This window comes from Leucoraja erinacea, chromosome 2, assembly GCF_028641065.1.
Source record: "Leucoraja erinacea ecotype New England chromosome 2, Leri_hhj_1, whole genome shotgun sequence".
Taxonomy (NCBI): Eukaryota; Metazoa; Chordata; class Chondrichthyes; order Rajiformes; family Rajidae; genus Leucoraja; species Leucoraja erinaceus.
This window is the reverse complement of record NC_073378.1, coordinates 102966227-102986792: the sequence shown is the minus strand read 5'-3', so window position 1 is coordinate 102986792 and position 20566 is coordinate 102966227. Positions and strand designations below refer to the sequence as shown.

Below are 20566 nucleotides of genomic sequence, written 5' to 3'. Positions count from 1 at the left end.
AGTGATTAGCAGCACAAAATATGCTAACATTATAATTCATCTGATGAAATCCTAGCAATCTAACAATTATAATCAGTGGCTGCGGTATGGTAAATAATAGAAACGTTATTCTTGGATAAATATTGAGCGCTGTTATTGCTAATCAGATGACGAGAAAAGGCAAGCACGAAACAAATAAACTGCATCGTGTGTGCGCAGATTTACTTTCTTCTGCCAGTCTGCACTCTGACCAATGAAGTAGCCCATTACACAAATGAAGAGACGGACGCCAATTACCTCGAGACATGCATTAACTAACTACCCTGACCATCTGACAAAAAAAAGACTTTTAAAAGTCTTTGCTAAATAACGAGCCAAATCTTTGCTAAATAACGCTGTGGTTGGAGCTGCGGTGGGTTCGCGGTTTCTCTCTTTCTCTCTCTCTCTCCCTCTCCTTCTTCCACCCCATTTGCAGGGCCGATGCCCCCCCTCCCCCCCCACTGTTGGGCTGGGGTTGGGGTGTTCAGCGGAGGGGTGCAAGGGGGAGGAGGATGCTCGCTGCCGCTCTCTGATAGGCAGCCGGCTGCCCGATGTCACGGGCAGTGACGTGCTCGAGTGCAGCCAACGCGAGCTCGATTGGCGTTTGCAAGCGAGTTGAGGCGGCGGCAAAGAGGGGCTGATCACCAATGATCAGATTTAATCGTCTCTGAATTGAAACTTGGCAGGCACTGAATTATGAGATTGCTTCACTGTTTTGCTGGATTAATTCGCATTTAATCGTATTTTTTTTAATCTGAAGTAACCTTGTCTAGTGGTCATGGGGTCTATAATTTCATTTTTGTTTAGATGTACAGGCTGGTGAAAGATCTCTCTTTACTCTGGTGGATACAAGGTGGATCTATGTTAAGAAGCAAAGGGAAGGCAGAGGAAGTTTAAGAGGGGAGAATGCAGGCTGTTTATTGGTACACTGTCCTTCTCCTTCAGAGCACTCTTTACCTGGTAAGTTTTAGTCTACTTGATAATTTCAACATTCTAATAGGTTTTGTGGGAGCGATGTTGCTCTTTACATTGCAGACTTGAAAAGCACAGAATGCCGTCTGATGCTGGTGACTTGGTGGATTGATGTCGTAGGACAATTACAACGTTTAGGTCGGTGCTTCCTGAACTTCGCATTAATACCAAAAGTGCAGGTTTTTGCTGCGAGCAGAACCAAGGGGATTGTAAATGACAGTCATCTGGGAGTTCTCATTTCAATCGGTAGATCTGAGCATAAACGCTCTCAAATTGGCTGCTTTTTGAAAAGCAGCATAAACCTGAGCATATGTGCAGGGGGTTTGGGGGGATTCAAACCGGTGTATCATCATAGGGACCGGGGTGGAATTGAAACAACTCCTCTCAGAGTTGCTCATACTTCAGGTCGACCTAGCAACGAGTAGTTTCAATGTGGAAAAGCAGGGTTTCTGATGCATCCTTACCTGTTCGAACTCTCGTTTCAAATTAATCGGATGCTACTTTTGTTCATATTGCGAAACAAGCATTGGTGTTGCCTCGTTGATATTTTTTACAAGCCACTTCATTTCATTTGAGGTTTTTCTGGCGCCACGCATTTGCAATTATAGTGGGGGTTTTAAAACCCCAATAACGGGAAATAAGCAATGTTGCAGAACGCGTGGAGTTCTGGCTACTTACACTGGTGGTCTTTGTGGAGTTGTTTCTTGTAATGGAGAAGGGGCAGTGGTTGCAGTTACAAAATTACGCCGATAGAGAGTGCAGGAGTTCTTCATGGGCACAATTCGCAGAATGTGGAGAGGTTAGGAAAGAATACATTTTGTTGATAATACGGCGTCTCTTTTGGAACAGTATATAAATGCAATATTTCAATTATTTGTGTTTTTAGCACTGTGGCATCCTGAGGATGAAATTTGACCTTAAATCTCTAACTGATTACCCTCATATGCCCGAGCAAAAGATTGCGTTGGTAGTTTTCCGGGATACATTTTAATTGGCACGTCCCTTAACTTGTTTGAACGGCCAGATAAATAATGTGGCAATGGGATAAGTTGCACGAAAGTAAAAGCAGGATAGAAAAGGGGCAAAAGATAAAAGGGTCAGGAAACGATAGCGAAACTAAAATGCTGCCGGGAAATTCCATGGTAAAACAAAGGGAAACAACTGCGACGTTAAATATATATTCATATTTTAGATGTACACACATCATACTCTTTAAAAAAAAATCCAGACAGTTGGAGCCCATCCAACTGGGACTCGTTCAGGGCTTAGGTATCTAATGTTCAACTTCTGAAACACACCGAGTTGGCTATTCTTACAGTGTTGGTACCTAAAGAATGAACGCTTCATTTCATAATTAAACAGCCTGGGACACTCAGCACACCGCCATTCATCGTTTAAAAAATGTTTTTAAGGGAAGATCCTAGTGGAGAAATAGATTACTTTGTAACACTTAAAAATCTAAACACATCATGGGCGCTTGGTGAAATTGCCGCATTGGAGTACGGTCTGTTTTTATGTACTGTTTTCACGTTAGCTGCGTTCATTTCCCCCCTATTGGGGGTCGGGGGGGGGGGGGGGGAGGAGAGGGGGTTGTTAAAAACCATTCCATTTGCAAATTATGCTTATTTAATTAATGCTTAGTTACAAACTTCATTGGGTAAATTGCTTTCTGACTACAAACCCGTTAATACAAAAGGATTTGTTTAATTCTTGCACATCTCAAGTGAAATTAAGTTTCCAATGAAACTTAATTATTAGAAAAGTACACATTTTAAAGAATTGGTATTTAGTCAAATGATTGCAGAAAATGTTTCAAAGACCCTAATAGAATAATTAAAATAGATTAACTTGCTTAGGGAGATCGTGCGGGGCTCGACCTATTGATCAGTCAGGGATTAAAATGAACTACAAGGCTTTAAACACACCGGCAACAAATAGCTGGCCTGTGATGGGCTAATTTCTGCTGGGGGATGCCAGGTAGTTATTGATCTGACTTCGAAGATCAGACGAGCGGTTAATTAACACATGCTTGTGGAGTATATGCGAGGCTTCCCAAGAAATATTGCTGTTAAACACGGACATGTTATCAGACACAATTTTATAACTGTAAACTGTAATATCGTTTGTATAAACGCAATCGTCAAAATAATATCCCAGCAACACAGAGATGGGCATTTAAAATAAAACTTTCCTTTAATTCCGATGCACTCAAACAGGAGGAAATGAACAATACGGAATTGCAAATCAAACGCGATCCAGTGTGTTGTGAGGTGGTTCTAACACTTTTATAATGAATAGGCCTGTACTGAAAAGAATAGGTAGCTTTCTTTCGCAGCTGGTAGTCATGTTCCAATCATCACCGCCTCACCTCCACCATCACCCCACAGGGCACTGTCCCCGGGCCAGAAATCTCTCTTCCAAGGTGTCTGCCGGCTTTAAAGGACGCATTCCTGGACACCGGCCAACCATCGGACAGACACCAGGCCCCGGGCAAGAGAAGTAAATGACGAAACAACGGGCAGCTGTTTTATGAAAAAGGACGAGGACAATCTTCTGGGAGGCGTCTGGAGCATATGGCACACACTCCGCTGTCGGAATGGGCAGGAGCCCAAAGCTATTCCTTCCAGCAAGACTCAAACTGTGACTCAAAGATGTGCAAGGATTCCCGCCACATTAAAACATAGGGAGGATATGGTATATGTTGATAGTACAAAAATGGACACGTACTTGCAAGCTAATGCATGGATATATAGCATTGTGCAGTCCCAACTGTTTTGCTGGTATTCCCACATCTTTGCACCGATCAGGGGAAATCCGGTAGAAATGATCCTGATGCCTACAAGAATGATTGACTTGTTATTCTTTGTACAATTGACTCCACGATTAATGCAATATGCACCTGTAAAGGTCATGTCGGCTCTCGGTTTACAGTTCATAAATGCGATTTAATTACAACATGGGACTCAAAATAAGAAAGTTGCATTGTCTTCCATATTATCAATAATTTTGTAGACTGTTTTACCAAGGTTTATTACCACATTCCGAACATCGTTTTACATTCTTGCGGGTGCATATATGACAAACCAATGCGGCATATAATTGTATATTTATTATCCGTTAAACTGTGTAACTCACATCCTCGTAAGCAAATGACAATTGTTGCCCTTTCAATATGTCGGCTTTCGGTGATATAGATGGCTGAGCCTAATCGACATCGCTTCGGACATTTATAACCAATTCATAGACTAGAGATTTTTTATAAAACACCATTCTGTTGTGTAGTAGCGAGGAATGCCAATATGCAAATAATAAAATTTAAATGATTAATATATTCAATAATTTCCTCATGTTAGAAAGTTTATTTTCTGCAGAAATTTTTGCTCCGTTTTAAAACCATTTTATTTTACGTGTATGGACGGAGTTGGTTCATTATTTTGGGGCATAGCCACCATTCTCTCGTCTTCGTTTGATCAATGGTTGGCGCTGTGCTGTTCCCCAACCCCCCCCCCCCCTGTTCCCCCCCCCCCCCCCCCCCCCCCCCTCCGCCCCCCCCCCCCCCCCCCCCCCCCCCCCATATTACCCACATCCGATATTGACTAGATCACCAAAAGCCAAACCAAATCTAAAGGCGGTATGAAGTACACACTCTACTATAAACAATGCACATAGACTAACTACCCTGGTGACTTTAATTTGATTATGTTTGGTTGCCTGTCGAGGCCTGCGCGCACGTGTAAAAACGAGTGCATCAAACATGTTGCCCTCAGGCTAATTTCCCTCCAATTTCCTCTCTTGCGATTATATTCATTTTGTCTAGTTCATTTGATTAAAATAGTGACGCCAGCGTAAATAATAGTGGCGGGTATTTAGTTCTGTTAGGATTCCGGTGAACTCGGCTGTGATAACTTTAATATTGAAATTAAATGGATAAATGACTACAGTTTGAATGGATATCGGCAAGACTAAAATAAACCATAGATAGCATAAAGAGAGCGCGTTCAGTTTTGCATTACTTTTTTTACCCGAGCATTGTTTCGGGGTTGGCGAAGACGAGGCAAAAAACAAGGTAAACGTAAATCTCAGTAAGAGATGGCCAAAAATTGAAATCTCGGGCGTGTCTCCACCCATTAATTTCGGCACAGTTTGTGCTTGCTTAATGCTTTTCATGGCATGGGTAGTGTTTTATTTCTGGTTAATACGAGCAGGGATATTGGAAGCTGCTGTTTCTGGAAAAGGCAGCCGGCCCTTAACAGTCTAAGCATTCCCAACTCCTGCTGATCCGTGGATTGGCATGCAGCAAGCAGAGCATTCTTAATAACACAATGCAAGATTATTCTGGTGTTTTACAACACGTCCTCTGTAATCCAAACACAAGCCTACACACCATTCTGTAAGAAATTGTATACTCAACGTGCTCGTGGTTTGCATTTTCTCAACGTGACAATAAAGTAAAACGCAAAAAGACTTTAATATTTGACAATTGTGAGGAGCTTTCCAGTCAGTCAATGAATTCAGCTCGAATAAATTGTCTCTCATGAATATGTTTCCAGGATGAATATTATTAGCGACTTTTTGTTCTATTTGCCCTGCTACTCTCAACTCCAAAGGCTTGCGGACCGTTTAGCCAAAATACATGGAACCTTATTCAAAAGACGCTCTTTTGCTTTTCATAATGTTCTTCAAAGTTGATTAGCGAACTGCATGTATAGAAAGATGGTAGGGCAAAAGATTGGAGTTGAATGATGCATGCACAGTCAGAATTCCTGTAATTAATAATGCGAGGTGGAATTAATATTATTTGGAGACTTGTCACTCGACCATTTGTCGGTAATATATTAAAGGTGCTATTTGTGCGATTGCACCGTGATTTCTTCGTTTTAATGTGATATTTTGCTCATCTGTTCGGTGTTGACCCTCAGCGTAGGCCAGCAATGCGACCTATGGGTAATATGTTGGCAGTAACTTGTTAATTCAAGATTTGTCTATCACATTCCATTAAAATGCACCATTTCAGCAGCAGCCTGAAGCCATGATATTCTAAATAGGGAGCGAAGGAGAATGATATTTGATAGGTGCCGAGGGGCTTTCCATCACTGTGTCCGTGGTCATGTTATCAGTGCTAGTCGTTCTAACGCATTCGCATCCAAACACATTGGACTATGAATGTTTTCTTCAGTGCAGAGGGAAAGCGAAAATTTCAGCGAAGTGGGCCAGAAAAAGAAAGTGACAGCCATGTAAAAGCCTCGACTCTTTAACGCCAATTTAAATGCAATACCGAAATGGGTATTCACTGCACCATTCACATTACATGCTTACTTAATGGATATTAATTACAGTGTCTTGCAATGGATTAGACAAAATGATTGATGTAGCTTCTAGATTTACGATTGAGGGAAGTGCTCGTTTAGTAATTCTTCTTATTTATTCAGTGTCTCGGCGATGTAGTCATCTTTACATACAAACCAACAGTTCCCACTGACATAGTATTGTAGCCAATCTATGTTTAGGTAAAGAAGGCAAGGATCAGTATTCCACTGGCGATCTTATGCTTTTCTTAACCAGTTGGAATAAGACGAACTTCATTTAAAATGTGCTGGATCTAGAGTTTTGAAACAGGCGTTTTTCTATAAGGACATCTGTCATGCAACGCAAATGCATGGTAACGCTTTAAAATTACTCCTTATAATTTAAGGACAGATGCCATCTTACTGAATTTTCAGGACATCTCGCTCTTAGGCACTAAGAACTAAAATGAAATTGAACGCACTGCTTTAGCGTTGACTTAGTTCGTAAAGCAAACGCTGCCGACGTTTTCTTTGTGTGTGTTATTAAATATTTGCACAGTTGTCATTTGCCAGACGATGCACTTCAATTTCCCTCCTATTCTCTTTTTATATTAGAAAAAATAAATGAAATAACTTTAGATTTTTTTAGAGTCTTGAAAACCACGTCTGACCTGAAGATTGGACATGCTGCCAGCGACTGGCAGGTTCAACGCCCATAGTTGTCTGTCTCAATTAAATAAGTATTGTCCCGGGAAATAAACGACTAACACATCCTAGCTCACCCCCTCCGACCAAAATAACCGCATTGGTTCTGATTCATTCAAAATCTTTGAAGTATTTTGAATTATCATTCTGTTTCCCTCTCCATAGATGCCACCTGACTCACTCGGTATTTGGGGCATTTGCTGTTCGTATTATTGAGAACAAGGTGTGAGATGCATGTTGCCAAACGCAAGACTAGTCAGTGCAGTACGGAAAGACAAACCTAATGTGAAAGGCCGTTAGTCATATTTATGGTGAAGTATTTATAGTTATTTCTATATTTCACCTTCAGTGCCACAGCCAAAACACCACTACAAAGGGAATAATATACAGCTCCAGAACCATTCTTGAAAGACCAACAGACAATGACAAAGAAAATAATTTAATTCCAGAAGTTCAGCTACTGCACCAAATGTCCTTGAAATTAAACCAAATCTAGGAGAGGATCCAGATTGCATTTGATAAATTAGAAATAAAGTATGTTTTAACTGTGTAAGCAAATATTTCAATATCTGTCGTCACCGAATTGCCAAAGCTGATTATGGCGGAGACTGCAAATCTGAAATACAAACGATAAAAACTGAAATATTCTGTAGGTCCATCCCGATAGAACTGGAAATAGAATAAAACCCGATTTAATATTATGGATTAATTAACAATAATGATTGTTGTGATTGGATTGTACAGTTACTTCACTGATCCACTTAAAGTCTCACAACAAACGTGAAAAAATGCTTTATGCGGAGTTAAACCTACACGAAGATGGACATAAAATGCTGGAGTAACTCAGCGGGTCGTGCATCATCGTTGGAGAAAGGGAATAGGTGAGACTTCGAGTCAGCCCTTTAGAAAACCTGTCACGTCGTCGTTAGTTTCTATTGCCGATGTTAACAACTTGCAAATTATGAGGTTATGATATTATCTTTGTACAACAAATAGCACAAACAGAGAATGCCTCTCTAAAGTTCTCCACTAATTGTAGACTACCTTGGGAGGTGTTGACGACATGACAATCAAAGATCATAGAGCGGAGCTGATCTTTGATGACAATATGAGTACTTAGAACCCGGCTTGTAGTTAAGGATCATTAGAGGTGAAAATAACTTTGTTACATGAAACCACACAACACAGCAATGACTGCCAAATATGATGCCAATCCCAACACTCTGTATCCCTCCATACGCCTATCCAAACGTCTCTTATCACCGTTGTATCTACCTCGAACACCAGTTCCAGTAACATGTTGCAGGCACTCACCGCCCTTTGTGCTAAATGACTTACACTGCACGTCTCCTTTAAACATTAAACAGCCTTCTCACATTAAAGCCATACCCTCTAGTTATTTATGTCTCCTTTACAGACCCATAATTGCAAATGCCGCGCACGATTTGCACAATTCCCCAAAATCATTCGCGATCAGTGAATTTTATTTCAACTCCTGTCTCCAAATAGTCGCTCGCAATTTCCGAGATGTAAGCAGAGTTGGTGAAACTCTTCGACACAAACGTTGCCATTGCACAGGAAAGAACGGGAGGAAGAAGGGGGGCCGTGCAAACTAATCCACGTCAAGAAGACAAAAAGCCAATGTGTAATGAATAATACTTCAAGGAAGATATTTCAAGGAAAATATTCATTAGAGTATTATCTTCGCTCTTCATACCCTTGCTATTCCTACTTGCTCACACGTTCTGGGGCTCGATTTGGTTAATGCTGAGCAGGAGAAGCTCCAGGGACACTGCGAACAATGTGTGGTGTGTAATGAGCGAAGCCGGTTGAAGATCGTGACCCACAGCAATGGAAAACATAAATGCAGGGATGTCGCAGATGGCCCGTCGAATTACTTTTGTCTTCGGTTACTGATCCAGCTAATACCACAGTGGGTCTGGCTTGCTTAGCTTTCAGTAGGTGCGCTCCTCGAAAAATAAGATCTCTTGCTCTGGCGACCACCTAGCGGAATGTGTGCTTGGGTCGTCCTTTCGATAACCAGAACCAATGCTCGAGAAACATGACAATGTCGAAATGCTTCGCTGTTCAGATCGGCTGACAAACATCTTTTTTGGCAACATTTTGGAACCTACCGTTGGATAGAGGGGCAAGGTATCCGCCTGCTCCACAATAACTAAGAAACCAATTTGTCTTGTCTGTAAATATTATCAATAGGGCCGTAGAGCTTCAAAAGACTAGACCTTGCTCAACTGGCGACCCCTTTCCTACTAATGTCCACGGAGCACCAGCAACACGGTGGATGCATGGGTCAAACGGCACCTATCAACATTACTTTATAACTATGGTCACATCACCTTCCATCCTACTGAGATCAGAGCTTCCGCTATTCCTAGAAGTTGACAGTTTAGAAAAAAAGAATCGCATTATATTAGTTAAAATGTAATTAGACAGAACTTATCATTCACACGGAGTCTCTCAACATCTAATGGAGAAAAGTGATAGGTGACTTTTCGGGTCAAGACCCTTCTTCAGACCTATTCTTCTGAAGAAGTGTCTCGACCTGGACCTCGACCCTATTCATTTTCTCTAGAGATGCTGCCTGACCCGCCGAGTTACTCCAGCATTTTGTGTCTATCTTCGGTGTAAACCAGCATCTGCAGTTCCTTCCTACACACTCTCAACATTTAATGTCGTTGATTGTAATGCATTCCAGTACATCGAATTGGATGGAAGAAAACAGGAGTGGGGGCAAATAGTCCGGTTCTCTTCAGCTTGCCCCGTCCTTCAAGATCTCTGACCTCCGCTTCTTCTTTGTACCACATCCTCACGGTCAACCCCTCAATCTTTCAAAAATGTATCTCCCTCCACTTTAAATATTTCTAACGATATAACCCTCACTATTCCTTGTGGTGTAGAATTCCAGAGTTTTACTGCTACGTGCATGCAAGTTTGTCTTCCCCCTAGCTTGGTTTAAATGACCAGACCCCTTATCCCTGGAGCGTTAGCGGCTTGGGGAAGACGTGATAATCGTATATACAAATTATGAAAAGCATAGATAGGATAGACAGTCAGAACCGTTGTCCCAGGATGAGAATGTCAAAACTGGAGGGCAGAGTTACTGTGAGGGGGACAAATTTTAAATGAGATGCGCGGGACAAGTTTAATTTACGCAGAGAGTGACCAGTGCCTGGAACGCGCTGCCAAGAGTTCTGGGCGAAGGCAGATGCGATCGTGGCATCTGAGAGGCTTTTGGACAGACACGTGAATATGCTGAGAACGAAGGAATATGGTTCACGAGCATCATGATCGGCATGGATATTGGGGACCGAGGGCCTGTCTCTGTGATGTAGATTTCCATGTTCTCTCATTCGAGACTCTCACTTGTGTAAACATCTCCATTCCTCCAGAGATTCTGCTTGTCGCGTTGCGTTACTCCAGTATGTTGTGTCCTCTACTGAGATGTTTCCTGTCCCGTTGAGTTATTTCACCAGTTTGTGTCTATCTTCGGTGTAAATCAGTCTATAATTCCTTCCTAAACATCAATTCCTCTCTATCTGCGCCATTAGGAACTTACTTGCTTCCATACATTCGCCGCTTCTTCTAAACCCCCAAGAACACAGATTTCCCCCATTTGCTTCTTTGACGGAACGACCCCCTCGACTTGATATTCGCCTGGTGAACTTTCTTTGAATTGCCTCAATGTTGCCACATCTTTTCATAGACAAGGAGGCCAAAACTGTGTGCAGTATTCCAGGTGTGGCATGAAAGTTTAAAATGGGATAGTTTTGGTATAAACTATCCTCCTTTTAAACGACAATCCACATTGCAGTGAAGGCTGTTATGCTTTTTCACATGTTCTCAATCGGAATGAAATTAAGATTGATTTACATAAGGACACGTTCTTTTAGCTCTGATGAACCGAACCGAATGAATAAATCGGGTTTTACGTCCCATTTGGTGAGATTTAGAGAGGGAACTCGAGTTGAAAACCACCGTGCGATTTGAGAAAAGCGAAATGTCAAGCAGTAGAGGGCACGGCTTCAATGTTTAAGGGGTAGAATTTAAAGGAGATGTTTTTTTTTCTAACACAGAAAGTGGTAGGTGCCATGGGCGAGCTGCGATCGTGGATTTGAAGACTTTTGTATAGGCACGTGGAAGGGGGCGGAGAGAAATGGCTCACGTGCAGCCAGATGAGAATTATTTAATCTAACATCATGTTGGACACGGATATTGTGGGCCGAATGGCCTATTTCTGTATTGTACTGTTCTATGCTCAATGCCTACTTTGTTTTATTGATGGATCTTGTTTGGGACGCCACTACATTAAAGGCAGAAAAGGGCTATCCCGCTACCAACACACCCAAGTCATGCAAGCGAGTAAATAGTGCTTGTGCATAGTTTGTGAAGTACGAATACATTCGAAAAAAAAAATTGCTTTAATTCACTCACATTTCAGAAATAAACTCTCGCCGCAATAACAAAGTAGAGCATTTGAACAAACTTAACAAACCCACACAGTGAAAAAAAAAAGCTGAGAATGCGTGGGTTGAATAGAATTTCCACTGCCAACGCTTACTTAGACGGTATGTTATGCAGTTGCTGTGTACATTTTGTTCTATGAGGATTATAGGGAACCATCCAGTGCTTCTGCGAGCCCGCTTATCCAGAGCCTGCCCGCTTATCCTCAGCCGCCCCATTGTAAACACCTTGGTCCTGCATGATAACTTCTGCAGTGTCAAACATTAGTTTCTGAAAATTGAATGAAAACTAAAATGCAGATACCTTAAAGTCATCTGTATTAATGTTTTAATTCAATGTCTATATTAAACGTGTCTAATATAGCACAACCCGCTTAGTTACTCCAATACTTTGTTCTTGCTCAAGATTCCAGCATCTGCAGCTCTCAAAATGCCGCCATTTACACGACCTTCAATAACCGGAAGATAGACGTTTCAAATGCCAAGAACGGTCTTAAGGAGAGATCTGCACTTCCTGAGTGTTGCTAATATATTCAGTTTTTACTAGGCCCGTATGTGTAAATCCAAATGAAGTAGTAGCGTATCACAGCATACAAATCTCGCAAACTATTGACCGCACTAAAACTTTAACCAATTAGTATACTATGCAATTGCAAGGAACCTCAAACTTATTTAATAGAATGAACAAGTTTGGGGTTGTTCCTCGTAGAGTCCGAGGTTTCTCGTTCCATTCTTACCCCTATCTTCATTCTTACCCCTATTTCCTCGATTTATTTGCACTGTAAAATTGCAACATCTCATACATTACTACAAAAGCTTCTTCTTTGTTGCACCGTAATTATTGCGGACTTTTGTACGATGACTTGTGTAGTCATTGATACTCGTGATTGTTACACTATGAATGTGAACAATATTTTGCAATTATTTAATTTCATGATTGTAATGCCCCCGTCCCACTTAGGAAACCTGAACGAAAACCTCTGGAGACTTTGTGCCCCACCCAAGGTTTCCGTGCGGTTCCCGGGGGTTGCAGGTGGTTGCCGGAGGTTGCAGGTAGTGGAAGCAGGTAGGGACTGAAAAAACCTCCGGGAATCGCACGGAAACCTTGGGTGGGGCGCAAAGTCTCCAGAGGTTTCCGTTCAGGTTTCCTAAGTGGGACAGGGGCATAACTTTCCCTCGCAGCTTTCTCTGGGCTTACCCTTCTGCTCGTCATTCTATTGCCTACATTACGCCAAGGGTAATGAGTAGTAGTCCATTTAGAGGCTATTTCTGATTGGTATCAGTGGGCTAATTCCCATTCTGGATTTCTACTTTAGATGCACAATAATGTAACAACGTGCCCCAGAACAGTTGGCTAACGACTACTTCTTTGCTATAATGAGCTATTTAACTGAAACATTAACAGTTTAATCTCATGATTTCATGCAACTCCCACGAAAGCTGGCAGGATTTGGACTTGCACCTCACTAATATTTGGAATACACATGAATTCGGAAACTCCGCGTCTTTCTTCTCCCATCAGCTGTTAATTATCCCTTACGATTTATAGCTCCGTGAATCCACGATCCAGTAATTAAGTCTATGCCGGAGCCAATACAATGTCTGAGTATTTCGGTTATAAATTCCGAATGTGCAGCAGACGAGGATCTGGTCAAGTGATATTTATAATTTATGGAAGACTCGAGCACCGGTTTTATTAAGGAACTTCATAATGCCAACTCTGCATATACTGTGCTTTATTTTTGATGGCAGCACCAAGAAAAAGTTCCATCTCACTACAATCCGCGACCAACGCCCGCCTTCACTTGCCCACCAACTCCTCTTCCACGAAAAATCGCTCTCAGCAGATACTTGCTCCTAAAACCCAGTCAATGAAAAGGCGACTGATAGATAACCTGCCAAATGCAATACTTTCAAAAAGGATCAGTACTCAAGCGCAGTGATCGTACACAGCACTAGACGTTATTTGTATCTTATTGTAGTGTGTCCTGGTTGAAAATAAGAAAGGATTCGATGTAATTTAACACAATCCTATGAACACTAATCTGCTGTTGATACAACGTGCCTCCAGAGAGCAGGCAGTTGACGAGTACCTGCCACTGAATACATACTTATTGACAGACTGGACTGCGATCCATGGTGCGTTGATCAATGAAAAGTAATTGTAATTGAATATATTGTGAAAGTATTATGAGGGCATCTTTGGCAACACATTGTTATTTCAGCCCATTCAGAATTCCGAGGCAAACATATGCAACTTCGCAGAAAAAAACTTAATTTACATCACGTTTCACACTTCACTATTTGTATTGAATAGCACGAAAGCTGTCATGAATTATGCATGTCTTGACAATCGTCAGATTATTGTTATCACCGGGATATAGATTAACATTTTTATACGTTGTAACGAAGAATAGCTTTTATAACCAGTGACTACTTTTCCCCCCCAAGAACAGTAATACGCAATCTTTATTAACACATCGAACGTACGTTTCAGCTCCAAACTTCCGACCCACCTCGCCCGAAGAAGGATCTCGACCCGAAACGTCACCTATTTCTTTTCTCCAGATATGCCGGTTGACCTGCTGAGTTACTCCAGTTTGATGTGTCTATCTTCGCTCAACACGAGGTTGCGTGCATTGGGGGGGGGGCAATTCTTTCCAGATTATTATGAGACCATGGATTTCATGGTTTGAGTGCATCATTAGATTTTACCGAAACGTACAAAAAAATGCAGTTGCTGCAATCTTGAGCAATACAGAGCAGTACACGAAGCGCTAGAGTAACGCGGCGTGTCAGGCAGCATATGTGGAGGGGATGCACTGATGACATTTCGGTCCCGGGACAGCAAGATCTTAGCTTGTTTTTTAATCGTCAAGTGATCGCCTGTCGATGCTTACATTTATGACATTGGCTGCTTCCCTCAGCAGACCCAAGGCCTTACCAACCCCAGCAGCATGAGGGGGTCACCGTGGTTTCCCTGTTGGGTCCAAGGAGAGAGGTGGAAGTCGGGATGGTGCTGGAATACCCTTTGATTTAAGTTATTAAAAAAATTATCCGGCTTGTCTTCGGACCCAATAAAAAAAAAAACCCAGAATCACGAGATGGTGCTGGGCAATATGTGGGAATGGGCCAGCGCACTCATCAACTGGAAAATGTTTTAAACCAGAAGTACGGAGACAGGGAATACACGAGTAGAGGGAGGGGGTGACAGAGGAAACAGGCAAATAGGAATGCTTGGGAAATGAAATCAGATAGGATGTTAGAGCACAAGCAACACGTCCTTACAGGAACCTCCGGGTGCTCCGGGTTTCCTCCCACAATCCAAAGACGTGCAGGGTGAAACGATAATTGGCCTATTTAAAATTGCCCCTAGTGTGTAGGTAGTGGATGCCAAAGTGGAATAACATAGAACTAGAGTTAACGGGTGGGTGACCGATGACAGTGGTTAGTTGCGCTCCCTCAAACGTGCGCAGAGACTAGAAAAGGATCAGGATGCGAATTAAAGTACTTTGTTGTCGAATTGACGCATTTTTCCACTCTTGCCCCAGATTGAACAATTTTGAAACTTTTGCCTTTTAGGAGTGCATATCCGATTTTGTTCTTCATTCTTCACCAACTAACAATTTGCTTTCAGGGAATGGGGGACGTTTCAGGTCGAGACCCTTCTTCAGACTGAGATACCAGTATGTGTAGTCTGCAAGTTCTCCGTTTGACCGCGTGGGTTTCCCCCCACATCCTAAATACGTGCAGGGTTGTACGTTAATTGGCCTATTTAAAGTTGTTAGTATGTAGGGAGTGGAGGCCAAAATTGGATAACATAGAATTAGCGTGAACGGGTGATGATGGTCGGCACGACTTGGAAAGGCCTGTTTCCATGCGGTATCTCTAATCTAAAAAAATAAAACTGATACCAACAACCAACCACCTTCCCGATCTCCGTCCTCTAAGAATATAATTCTTCCACTGCTATCTCCGTTTCCCCCAGAATAAATGATGCTAATTTCCATTTCAAGTTTGCCTCTTTGCTATTTGTCTCTTCGTGGATGCAGCTTGGCGTGTTGAGCATTTCTAGCTTTCTCTGCTTCTATTACAGCTTTCTACCATCGGGAGTATTTTATACTAAATTTGTAATGTAGCTGATGGTGGTAAAGGCTCCATTTCAGAAATATTATTTCTGAGTGGTGTTTGAATGACTGCTATTGAGTTATTTTTGTTAATTATACTGGTTTTGTTCAGAGCCATGCTGATAGATTAAAGCATTGACTTCATAACGAAGGGGCATAAAGGAGAGGGGCATTAGGTTCATGTACAATGGTACGTCACTCAAGAGAAGATTTTTCTACCTTTATCCGTCAGTAATGCTCATTTATTAATCATAAATATGCATCAGTATCCATGTCTTGTCCCAGATACGTGTTAGCACAAGTTCCTTCTTAGTGCATGTCTCACTTGCTGGTTCAATAGATGGGAGGCTCAAACTGCACCAGAACTAGAAGGTACTGGGTAGATGTCAATGGCAACAAATGTCAAAAAAACACTTCAAGCCACCTTCCCTCTCTTTCCCATGGCAATCATTTCCTGAGAGATCTTGCTTTCCCCATAAATAGTCAGATGTACTAAGCTTTCATGACCAATAAATGATTACAGGACTTCATTACCCTTCAAAACTAGGGCCTAATGCATGGGGAACAATTGCCAAGCATCTTGTTGATCACATTAGATGAGATATGCTGATGTTCTTCTGGTACAAAGACGGGAGCAGAAAAAATGCACCTTTCAATTCAGACTGCATGAATAAGAGCAACGTTTCATGCAATGTATTAAATGTTTCCAGAGAGTACACCATCACATCTACCAGCCTATGCAGTCCAGTCTTGTTTTACTCAATCCAGCACATGCAGACATATCTGGCAAGGCAGCATTTACTGCCCATCACAGATTGTCCCTGCATTGAGTGGTTTTCTAGGCCATTACAGTCAAGCCACAATGCTGTTGATTAGAACTCACATATAGACAAGTGCAGCAGATTGCTTTCCTTAAAAATATCATTAGACAACCAGATAGGTGAACAAATATTTTAAATCAAGCCTAGCAGTATAATCCTGTGCTACCAAATTCTGTAGCCTGAGAAAATCAACTAAAAACCTTGGCGTGTGAAAGTGGTTATAGACTGAAATGCTCTATCTTATTTCATAAGTTCATAAGTTATAGGAGCAGAATTAGGCCCCAGCACATCGTCCACTCCACCATTCAATCTTGGCTGATCTATCTTTCCCTCTCAACCACATTTTCCTACCATTTCCCCATATCCCCTGACATGCTTACTAATTAAGAAACTGTAAATCGTCACCTTAAAATATCAATTGACGGCCTCCACAGCCATCTGTGGCAATGAATTCCACAGATTCTCCACCCTCTGACTAAAGAAATTCCTCCTCATCCCCTTTCTGAAGGTACGTCCTTTTATTCTGAGGCTATGGCCTCTGGTCCTAGACTCGCCCTAGTGGGAACATACTCTCCACATCCATTCTATCCAGGCCTTTAACTATTCAGTAAGTTTCAATGAGGTCCACCCTCATCCTTTGAAACTCCAGAAAGTACAGGTCCAGTGCTGTCAAACCCTCATCATATATTAATCCAATCATTGTTGGGATAATTCTCGTAAATCTCATCTGGATCCTCTCCAACTCCAGTACATCCTCCCTCAAATATGAGGCCCAAAACTGCGTGCAATACTCCAAATGTGATCTGACCAGTGCCTTGTAAAGCCTCGGTACACAAAAATGCTGGAGAAACTCAGCGGGTGCAGCAGCATCTATGGAGCGAAGGAGATAGGCAACGTTTCGGGCCAAAACCCTTCTTCAGACATTGTAAAGCCTCAGCATTACATCCCTGTTTTTGTATTCTAGTCCTCTCAAATTAAATGATAGCATTGTGTTTGCCTTCCTTACTACCGATTCGACTTGTGAATTAACTTTTTGGGAATCCTGCGCCAGCACTCTCAAATCCGTTTGCAATTCTCTCCCAATTTAGAAAATAATCTATGCCTTTAATTCTACTACCAAAATGCATGACTCCACACTTTGCTACACTGTATTCCATCTGGACTTCTTTGCCAACTCTCCCAACCTACCCAGGTCCTTCTGCAGAGTCCCTGTTTTCTCTACACTACCTGCCCTACACCTATCTTTGTATTATCTGCAAACCTAGTTGCAAAGCCTTCAATTCCCACATCCAATTCATTCATCTACACACCGTGAGTAGTGGCAGCCCCCAACACCGACCCCTCTGGAGCACTGCTAGTCACTGGCAGGCAACCTGAAACAAACTCCTATATTACCACACTTTGCCTTCTGCCATACAGCCATCCTGCTATCCATGCTAGTACCTTTCTTCTGATACCATGGGCTTCTTGAACGGCCTCACATGCGGCACCTTATCAAAGGCCTGAAAATCCTGCTACATTCACATGGAAAGATGGCTAAATCTATCTGAAAATGATGTGTCAGTGTTAGATTGACAGCATTTATAATCCCCAAAGTGATGTAAGAATATACAATTCATGACACATTTAATCCGTGATGCTTGATCATAACATATCTTGGAATATCAGTAATAGGTATTATATGTAACATATGAAAAACTTGCTTTATGACAATCATGAATCCAAAAACAATAACTAAAAGCATTTACTTCTAACGAATCATACGTTTCAATGACACGTGCTACGACTCAATGGAATTGAAGTATCGGTGATGAAAGTCAATAAGGATTACCCTGATTTAAGATTGGAAGTCTCTGGTGGGGATACAGTGGTCTGTTCAGTGGTGCATTATTGATCTGAAACATTGCTTGCTTTTCCCTCTCCACAGATTCTGCCTAACGTGCTGAGTATTTCCAGCACATTGTTTCTCTCACAGAATTCCAGCAGCTGTCACTTTGTACCTTTTGGAAGTCTAATAGTACATTTGATTCGCAGATTATGAAAAGGATTTTTCTGCAGTTGCATAGAAGAAGCAAAACATAGTCATAGGAAATTAATGGTTTAGAGCAATATTTGTTGGAAAATAAATGACTGCCTGACTGTAGTATGACTCCAAGGTGCTACAGGTATTTACTACAGAATAAGTTATGGTAGTTTCCAAAGAAAATCAACTTTTAACATGGCACTATTATGCCATGCAATGTAATGGTAGCTATTCACTTTTCGAATATAATTTTATTTTAGGAATTTGCCATGTCATTTTAACTGAGGCATGGTAGAATCTCTTGATGTAATCCTGTATTTCTTTTTCAAAGCACTGCTATCTTACTTACTTTTTTGTGAAGGAATTTGGACAGTTTAGTTTTAAATGGATTTGATAATAGTTTGGTTATAAAGCCTTGTCTCATACAACTTGTGACCAACCCAACAAATCCCCTTTTTACTACTGTGCTTGTTTGATCAACTTTTCAAAAACATGTTTGATAATAATACTGGATAATTCTCTCAAAGACTCAAACCCTTTTTAGAGATGGAAACGCATTTTGTTTTCAGCTATAAGGAACAGTTTAGGTTATGCATATGCTCTAAGTAGTATTAATTATAAAGAACTGAAAGTTCTGGAGTAACACAGCGAGTCAGGCAGCATCTCGGGAGAACTTCATGGGGTCCTGACCTGAAACATTGCCTATCCATGTACTCCAGAGATGCTGTCTAACCTGTGGAGTTACTCCAGCACTTTCTGTTTATTTCTTTTTGTAAACCGGCACCCACAGTTCCTTGTGCCTCTATTCCGCCCAAGTATCATTACTCCCATTTGTTTATATATATCTAAAATTTTAAATACTAAAGAAACAAAATTCTGATTTAGTATAATTCAGACCTAAGGCAGTGGTAATATGAACAGGACAAGGGGTCCTGTTCCAGGACAAGGGTCACAGCTTAAGGATAAGGGGGAAATCCTTTAAAACTGAGATGAGAAGAACTTTTTTCACACAGAGAGTGGTGAATCCCTGGAACTCTCTGCCACAGAGGGTAGTCGAGGCCAGTTCATTGGCTATATTTAAGAGGGAGTTAGATGTGGCCCTTGTGGCTAAGGGGATCAGAGGGTATGGAGAGAAGGCAGGTACGGGATACTGAGTTGGATGATCAGCCATGATCATATTGAATGGCGGTGCAGGCTCGAAGGGCCGAATGGCCTACTCCTGCACCTAATTTCTATGTTCTATGTTTCTATGAATAGTCCTTTCCAAAGCAATAGAATACAACATTAAAACAGGTACATTTCAGCAAAAATTAGACTTTAGTGGCCTGGGCTTCCCTAAAATGACTACAGCTGCTGGTAGGATGTATATGTTCCAAGAACAGTGATACCCTGCTCCACATCTATATGCTCAAATGACAAATGTCAAAATAATCCCAAGGTTAAGTCTGAGGCTCATAATTCACGTCACACTGTTCATTTTCCTCATTTGAGTAGACCTACCGTTGCCTGATATGATTGCAGCCAGAACAATACTAAGATGCACTGCAAAGAAATCTTTATGTGACCATTGCACAACAATATGCCCAACTGATTTACACAAGGTATTGTTTAATTGATATTGTTGCCTACTTTTCTATTATTTATTTCAGCTTCTTCCTTTTCCGAAGCTGTTAACTCCCCGTGAAGTATTGCACCTCTCATGCATTGAATTCTTGAGCTTTACACCATCTGAAGTCTGAACATTGGGTGTTGTGATTTGCCTAGAGCCTAGAGCTCTCATTCTATTACACAAAAACTGCATTTTACTACAACCTTGGGATGGTTCAGATGAGAAATAACATTGAGATCATCCTAGTCTGCAATTTCAGTTTGAGGAAAGCAGCTGTCAGTTACAAAGTAAGATTATAACTTGATGAACAATGTAGTTTTAATTAATACAGTATCTTTAATGTAGGTTTGTATCACATATTCCAAGTATATTATAGAGGGATGCAAGTATATGTTTGAGATATGCTGCATGACAAGTAGAGTATTCTAAGTAGAAGAGCAGGAAAAGAGAAATGATTTAAAATTAAGCTTTAATTACCTCAAGGTGCTTTGTTCTATCACAAGATATGCTGAACATTTCATGAAT

The 20566-nt window shown here is 41.4% G+C and overlaps 1 protein-coding gene across 1 annotated transcript in view; it reads left to right on the top strand.

Annotated features, from left to right (window-relative positions):
• Positions 1-592: 592 nt before the first annotated feature.
• The window catches only part of nxph1 (neurexophilin 1), a 105342-nt gene continuing 85368 nt past the window's right edge, over positions 593-20566 (top strand). The window contains exon 1 of the mRNA XM_055662021.1: positions 593-978. Coding sequence (XP_055517996.1) covers positions 925-978 — 54 coding nt within the window. The 5' untranslated portion in view covers positions 593-924. The remainder of the gene's footprint in view (positions 979-20566) is intronic.